At 39.2% G+C, this 8771-nt stretch overlaps 1 protein-coding gene across 3 annotated transcripts in view; it reads right to left on the bottom strand.

Moving 5' to 3' along the window:
• The window catches only part of SLC16A7 (solute carrier family 16 member 7), an 81426-nt gene that overhangs the window by 6357 nt on the left and 66298 nt on the right, over window positions 1–8771 (bottom strand). For all 3 annotated transcript variants that reach the window (XM_049814164.1, XM_049814163.1, XM_049814166.1), the window contains exons 3-4: window positions 3993–4136; window positions 1718–2530 (exon numbers count right to left, since the gene is read on the bottom strand). In XM_049814164.1, the coding sequence (XP_049670121.1) occupies window positions 1718–2530; window positions 3993–4136 (957 nt within the window). The remainder of the gene's footprint in view (window positions 1–1717; window positions 2531–3992; window positions 4137–8771) is intronic.

The raw sequence follows: 8771 nt of genomic DNA, 5'->3' as shown, positions 1-8771 counted from the left end.
ATTCACCTATTAGTGTAAACAGTACAATTTACTGTTTATTATCAGTGAGCAGTCTCATAAAACTGATGATTAAAAATGAAATTCCGCATTAACATTACTTCAGAATAATATTTTAAAGGATATAAACTAGTCAAAACTGGAATTCAGCTTTTCCACATGTTCGTCCCCTTTGGTGTCTCTATTTAATATGATAAATCAATTATTCTTACTTTTATAGCACAAACACATGCTTTTCAAAACTTCCGCAAAGCAAATATACTGAAAAGTAAAGAGTTGCATTTGCTATTGCTCCATAAATATTAGATTTACTGTCTTTAGAATTAATATTAATACTGATTTCAGAACCTAACATAAGAGGCTGGACTCTGGTGGTCCCAGGCTCCCTCCCCCCACTAGATGGCATAGGAAGAGTCTGTGTGAGAATAGATGCTGTTCTGCCGTTACCAAATTCAATTTGTATGTTACAAGTTGAGGGAAATATGGAATATCTTGAGGACCTTTAAACATGCACTTGGACAAATATTATTGCACTGAAGTGAGAGGATTTGTTTTCGCATATTTAAAATTTCACTCGACATTGCTATTTTCATAGAAATACTGACTAACCCTCAAAATACTTTGATATGTATAAATGGTTTTGGACACACATAATCTTGCTGCCTTTTGTGGCACTGTCTGTGTGGGTGTAGTGTACGTTCACAAGGCCGGTAATCTCACTATCTTTATTTTCATACTGTTGGGCTTACACTGCAATAGACACATACACAAGTAACCAATACTTTTCAATAAGATTTAAGCATCTATTTCTTTAGTCTCTTATATCATCAGAAACCTTAAGATTATAAAACTTACTAACAGCATTACTAAGTACTGACTAAAGAGCAAGCAAACAAAAAAACTTTGGGCAAGAGTCTTCATCGTTTTGGGTGCTGGAGGCCCAAAAGTTATGAAATTAGTCCAAGCTATACCCCCAGGCTCCCTTTAAGCTCCCGTTACACTCAAAAGAGTGAAGCTGGCAACATTGCCATCTTTCAGTCAGTTCGCACTCTGAATTGCCTTACATGTATGTGTTGGCTCTAAGAAGAGGCTGAAGGACCGGCTGCGGTGGTGTCAACTCGCGACAGGGCGCAACGGTCCATGGCACCGTGCTGGAATCCCACCATGCCTGCGCCCTGCCGAGGCTGCTGAGCACGCCCCTGTCCTGTCTGGCACCTCCCTGCCACTTTCTTCTCTCTGGAAATGCCAGTCCTCTCCGTTTAGACAAACGGAAGTTGCTATTTTAATTTTAAGCGAGTGCTCCTCCTGCTGCCACTAGGTTAGAGAAACTATAAGCCGCTCCGTGAGATCTTCACAACAACTGACCGGCGGATTTGACCCATTCAAGAGAGTAAGAACTGTGTTGGCAAAGAGCAAATTGGAGCTGAATACACGTAAATCAAGGTTGCAAAGTTAGCACTACGTGCTATCAGGAAAACACACATTTATCACCTGGATTGGTGGGCCAGTAGAGAATGCTCTTAATCTATCTATTGCACAAGCGTGCAATGTATGCCTTTAGGTTCTCGTGTGGATCTGCAGCTGTTAAAGCCCAAAGGTAACTGATGCTACAGTCACAGCGAAAACATTAAACGTTAAGAACAGTGTTTGTATTAATTCAATGCTAAATCGCATGATTATGCTGTAATGTCTGAAAAAATGAAATAAAAGAGATTCTTACCTCCTAGAGGAGGGCCTATGAGCACAGGGCAACATTCCACGATGGTGACAAGTCCAACCGCACTGGAAAATCTGGCAGCCCCAACGAGGTCCATCAATGTCTCAAAAAGAACGCTGCTAACCATTCCAAATGCAAACCCAAAAAATACAGCATATATCACCAAGCCAGTGTAATTTGTTGCCAGAGGGCACAAGATATGACAGACGCCGTTGTACAAGACAGCAAAACTAAAAAAGTACTGAATCTTTGGCCGGATAAACTTGGAGTTTGCTACAAGTCCCATTGAAGGCCTAGCAAACATGTCTACAAAAGCTAAGATAGATAGCAAAAAAGCAGCAGAATATTCATCAATTCCCTTGTGCTTGGCATAAGGAGCCAAGAATACTATTGGAGCGAAGAAACCGATAAACATAATGACGTTTCCTGACAAATAGATCAGAAACCCTCTGTGTTTGAAGAGGGACAGATCTAGATATTTATTCATAGTTTGCCAAAAAGACTTCTTGTTGTTTTTGTGCAAGGTAGAATCTCCTGTGCCTTTTTCAACATCTTTTTTCACAGGAGGGACTGTTTTCGGTCCAACAGGTCTCATCAGTGACCCAGCCACACAGCAGTTCAAAAGAAGTCCTCCCAGAATGAGAAAGCTTCCTTTCCAGCCAAACGCATTAAAGAGGAATTGATTGAGAGGTGCCAATGTGCTCAGAAACACTGGACTTCCAGCCATGGCCAATCCATTGGCAATGGGACGCTTCTTATAGAAATACTTGCCAATCATGGTCAAGGCAGGCTGTAAGTTGAAAGCTAAACCCAGACCTAAACAACACATAAAAGACAGTATTATTGCAGGTCATGCACTGAAAAACATATCACACCTCTTTCAAGTTATTTTTAAAATGACCAAGATCTAATCCAGTGGTTTCCAACAAAGACAGAAACCAACTAGCATCAGGGAATGAAATACAGCTTCGTGGCTGTCTATGTGTGTTAACACAAGACTGTGTCATGATGGCAGTCTGCCATTTCCCCCCGTAACACTGCAATAAACCCCAAAACTCCTTGTTGTGTTTCAGCAATGATAGAGACGGGGGAATCCACAGAGGAATGACAGTATCAGGGCCTTGACTCACCATTTTTATATTTACTAAGCTATAATGCGATTCTCTCTTGGCTCATTTCACAAAAGTTATTAAACGTCACCTCAGCTACAATGAATGCAGGGTGTATTTAAATGCATTAATCTCCTCATTTCTTATTTCCAGCTCTATTTAAGATCAAACTTGTATACAAAAGTGGAGCTTAAGATGGCTAATTATTTCGGAGCACATTCAGCTCCACTTCCCCAGGTATGGAAGTCACAACTAAAGGTGGAAGTGTTGCAGAGGACATGCATCGGAGCAGAGCACCCACCCTTTCAGTGGGCCTCCAGTTTAGGGTGTAAAAAACAAGAGCTTTAAGAAATAATCACTGAACAAAGAAGGACTCCTTTAGTTCCAACATAAAACAAGACGAGCTTGAATGTAGGAACAAGTATTACCCCATTCATTTATTACCTACAAATATTTCATCTTGCCTTCCTTATTCTGAGGAGGCAGTTTAAAAAACACCTCACAACTTTTGATAAGCAGGTTATTTAATTTACTGGCTTTATGATCATTGTTGTTCATTGCCTTAGGCAATATCCCTGCCTTTGATGATATATGAATAATTTTATTTGGGGATTGACCCTGGGGGATTTTAACAGAAAGCTATTGAGCTGGAAGTTGTTATACTTTTCTGTGAGAGTATATGTATCTACAAACCTACAGAAAGCTGGTACTAGCTTTCGCATTTTTACTAGAGTTCTGCTAGCCTCTGCCACCCCGTTTGAAGTGCAACATGATTGAAAGCTAAAAGAATGAATATGAAATTCTACACAAATGACTGTAATAAGTGCTGTCACAAGCCAATCAGTTTTTATACCATAATTACAGTGCAGTGTAGAACACTAAATACATACAGCATTTATCGAATAAAATCATCAGTTGTTCCTGAATTATCCTAAGAAATAATTTATATCATACCAGCTAATTTAAAGGATTAGATAGTTCAGGTAGCTGAAATGAACTGATCTTGCTACCTTCTTGGTTTACATTTGTACAATGCTTTGCACAGTGCATTCTTGATCAGTAAGGCTCATTGGTAGAACAGTATTAGAAAAAATATAATATAGAATAATATAGAATAATATAGTATAGAATAATATAATATAATAATACCTTTCAAACAAGACTCTTACCTCCAACGACACCAATACATAGATAAAGTTCCAGGACGCTATTGCAGAAAGAAGAAGCAATCATTCCAAATGAACACAGGATACCTCCTGCTATCATCACAGGCCGGCTACCATACTTATTCACCAAAATGCTGCTTATGGGACCTGTTGGTAGAAAGAAAATGCGTTAACAGGTAACAGGTAACTCGATCACACATGTCTTTGTATTTAGGATATGTTGGAATGCTTTCCTCTTCCATCCCAGAAATCGTTTAGCTGTTTCTTCACCAATTTGTCTTACAAACACCCTCTGTGAGTTTGCAGACACATGAGCCTGGATGTGGATATATTGCCTCCACGACAATATAAATATTGATTAGTCATGGAGACGGATAAAAAGATTAAAGACATCAGACAAGCAAGAGGGATTGTTACAGTTCACAAGCAATCAATACTGAGCTCAGTCAATGGAAGTTTTGAAAGTGCAAGGACCGAAGAATTTCAAGTATGAGACAGATATCAAAACTCCACAGAGCAGGAGGAATCTCCAGACAAGCAAACTAATAACTGACCTTAGTACAGTAGCATGTCCTGGACTCCTACTTAAAACTACACATAGACTTAGAAATATTGTCAAATCGGAATGTAAATCACTGGCCCCTGAGGCTCGTTTTCCCTTACCTCATGCAGAAAGGAGTGTTAATGGGCAGTAAGATGACTATAGGGTGTCTGGGAAAATCTAAGATGCGGTTTAGCAAAAAGACCTATAAACTTTGAAAATATTGCTACAGGTCTGTTTTTCAGTTCCAACCGCAATTCAATTTATGGTGTAATTACGTCCATACTAAACAAACAGCTAGTGTGCAATTTAGCATGACATGCATTATATGTTTTTTAAACGACCGTGACTAGAATAGACGGTGTGCTACATATCAAGATTAAGAGGTTGTCAAAGCTCTTTAGGTAAACCTGCATACCATCTGACTGCACTATATTTGGCCCAAACCATTACGAATAGTCTTGCTTTTGCAATAACTAAACTTATCCAATTCAAAAATAAAATTAAAAAAAAAAAAACATAATAAAAAGCAATATATTTCAAACTCAAGATAAAGCCGGCACCTGGCATAAAGTGGGATGCCAAGCTCTGCATCTGATTTCACTGCAAATCATTCACTGTACTGGTGACAGTTTTAAGTCTCTTTTTATAAATATCTGAAGGAATAAATGCCAGAAACTCCATGACAAAGCCAAATATAACCAAGTTTAAAAGTGTATTTTCATAGGTGCAGTGTTATTTTAGACTCCACTGTTTGAATTACCTTGAAGGTTTAAAGTATTATTAGGGATGTATTGTAAATGTTAATTACTACTTGCATATCAACAACAAAAGCCTTAAGCATATGCCGAACGATCAATTTTGAGCTTAGCTCCTTACGGAAATAAGCTTCTACAACAGCGTTGCCCTGTGCCCGCTCGCCTTTTCTAATAGCTTGTGAATCCGGAGGTCAGTTTGACAATAACTTGACTGAAGGGCAAAGATTTGAGTGATGTTTAGATCTTACGGTTTGTGCATTCATTAAACACCTTGGGTCCCAAGGAGCCCGGGGAAGCTCCTAGAAGGCTCCTTGTCCGGGCAGCACAGACACTGACCATTACACCCTGGTTTTCACCAGTCGAAGCAATCTATCTTCTCACCCAGGCAGCTGTGCCATTTCACGTAGGTGGGGGCATAGAGGAGAAAGAGGGTGGCAATTGTACTGTGAAGGCAGAGGATGCTCAGAGTGAAGCGTTAGGCTTGTCTCACACACACATAAGCACGGGAGATCAAGCTCTGCTGCTCACCGAGCTGCAGCTTGAGCCTATCTGGATATTGGAACCAACATCCCCAGCACGGAATGGCCCACCAGATACACAATAGCCCAGAGATTCATTAAAAGACTTTAAATCACCTATGAAGCACGAAGACGTTTCACCGACAGCTTGCATTAGGAGAAAGCTAACGCTTCTTTATTTCCATTTTGGGGGGACCACTGAGCAGAGCAGTGGCGTGGTGGGCTTCGTCCTTTGAGGCCATATGGAGCAAGCAGTGAAACATGAAGGATGGACAAATTACACTCCAAGCACTTTCCAAATATATCATGCTTACTTCTCCTGTCTTAATAAACTTGTGTCCTCATAACTATGCTGAAGCATAACTTCAATCACGATTTTTTTTATTTATAGAGCTGTGTTTGGACAATCAGTAGTTTGGCTCGTGTTTGAATTAGAAAGAAAGCCCTTTTGAAATACGTGAACGATACAGCTATTTTCTCCGGGTCAAAAAAGTCCCTTTTAACTGGAACTCTTTGTTTAACTCAAAGCAAAAAGTTTCATCTCAATATCAAATGATATTTATACTTTTGAAAATGAGTTAAAGCTAAGGCAATTTTCTGAGGAAAAAAAAAAAATTGTTGCCATAGCTAAAAGCAATACCAGTATTTCGCTTCAAAGATATCAAAATAATGATATTTAAAATTCTTTTCAAATTCTTTTTCCTGTGATGAAATGGAAGTATTTACAAAACTGTAAACGAAAAATTGGGTTAGTATTTGTCAACATTCTGACCTCCCCCCAAATTACTGCTGTAATAAACGTTGCCTTGCCATAGCCTTACTGAAAAATATTCCTTTGCTGATCCTTAGAAAAAAATGTGGGAAAGAGGCATCATAGCAGGGAAATATTTGACCACACTCTTTACAGATTTATTCACTACAGGCAGCACCTTGAATTTTACCCTTAGATAAATACTTCAGTTATGATGGAGATAGCAATATTTCTGCTCTCATTAAACAAAGACAGCGTGAAAAGCCAGAAGGATAGGTGTGAGACCAAATGAAAAAGATGCGGTAAATCCACACATAGCAGACTATCAAGTGTTGGAAAGGGAGTAATGGCATTAAAAAAGATTGTTGTGCAATATTGCTACATTGTTAGCATTTTTAATAAAATTATAGATCAAAAAGACTGCATTGCACAGCACTGACAAGGTTTTCCAACCATAATCAAGGACAAAGACGAGCTCTGCTGTTAATATTCACTCCCAAAGAGTACTGACTCCAATATTCTTTAATACTGTTCCATCAGTCCTTCCTTCCTTCTCCCATAGGACAGGAAAATGAGCCAGATTCTTCCTTTTTTAGGGGTGTGGGGAAGAGGTTTCTTTTTAGTGGGTGGTTGGTCACGTTTTCTGGGGGTTGTCCAGAAATGGCAAGTTTCCCTCTCCTTTGAGGGAACTCATTTTGCAGACAGTTCCTTACCAGGACCAAGAAAACTGCATCTCTGCAGGTCTTAACGGTGGCACTTAAGCCAAGTTACAGCTTTGCAGATCAAAGCATGCGGCGTTAGCCTCCCCTAAGAGACCTGTTAGCTGAGGTCAAATATGGATGTATTAATTTAGGTAGGCAGTGGATGAAGACACCAAAGGAAAGACAAAGCTGTCTGACGGGTCTGAGCTCTGTACTATTGAATGACCTCAATCGGGAACTTATTATGAATTTAAAATTCCTTTAAACATAATTTTCTCTTTGAGATGTTTCCCTTAAGTTAATGCTGTGTATTTACCACCACAGCTCCATTTAATTTGGGGTTTTCTTTTAGTATATTCCAGTATTTTGATTTAAAATTTGTGCATGTGGGAAATATTAATTGTACCATAAGCCATAAAGTTAGTTAAAGCTTACTACCTAAGTTACCTAGGAACCCTTCCAATCTGATCAGCCGGTTAAACATTTTCTTGTGACATCTGCACATATATACTTGGTTTTGGAGTCTCATAAAAGAATGCATATTCATACCTTAACATATAGGAATCTACATAAATTCCAGCTGTTTGCCTGCCATCATACATTTTTTAGCCATGCACAAATGTCTTTTCAAATCTAACAGCTTCTATAATTATTTAAGCAATGCTTACACGCCAGCAGGTGCCTATATTCCTTGCCTATTTTTAATTTTTAGCAGAAGGAAGATTAAGCTGTTTAAGTACTGTAACCCAGCCAAAAGCATGTTATACATTAACGCACGTTAATGCACTGAAGGACTGCTGGATCCCCGAGTCTACTTTCCTGAAGTAACTACGTAACAGATGTTAAGTCAGGAAGCCCACAAGAATATTTACTCCGATCTCTCCCTTAGCACCTACAAACCATCAGCCACAAAAGACTATACGTTCCCTAAACCAAATTTAAGACCATTATCATAATATGCTAACAATCTCCCGGCTGTATTTTTGGATTATATCTTTCTGTTTGAGGCAAATGACCAGAGTGTGAGCAGGAATAAGAGAGCGACTGTAACCGGTGGCACAGAAGAGCCCTTTCAGGAAGGGCTGTGCAGGACACAAATGCTTTAGAAGACAAGAAAAACCAGCAGCTTTTCACATTCTTTGTCATATGTCAAGGGCAAGATGGCAAAAGCCATTTCAGCTATGTGAGCAGGGACTGGCTCATGCATTTGGGAGCTGTTTGTGATATTTGATACAAAGCCTATAAAAATGTGACGCCCACGCTCTGTTTTGAGGGCTCAGCAGAACGTTCACTTGCACATCTGTGTTGTGCAAAATGTGAGGACAAAGCTGGTCTCGCTGGTCTTCAGTGAATACCAAGATCTCTCGGAAGAAATATATTGCTTACAAAGGAGATTAATTATTTCATATCATAACGAAGGTATCAATTATCCATATTTGCCTCTCACTTTCAAGTTTAACTTTTCAATCACCGTTTAAATCTTCCTTCGTCTGCTAAGCCATACTGTTGTAAA

This window comes from Accipiter gentilis, chromosome 11 (assembly GCF_929443795.1).
Source record: "Accipiter gentilis chromosome 11, bAccGen1.1, whole genome shotgun sequence".
Lineage (NCBI taxonomy): Eukaryota > Metazoa > Chordata > Aves > Accipitriformes > Accipitridae > Astur > Astur gentilis.
Note: the sequence above shows the minus strand (reverse complement) of the source record. Positions and strands in the feature narration are given on the sequence as shown.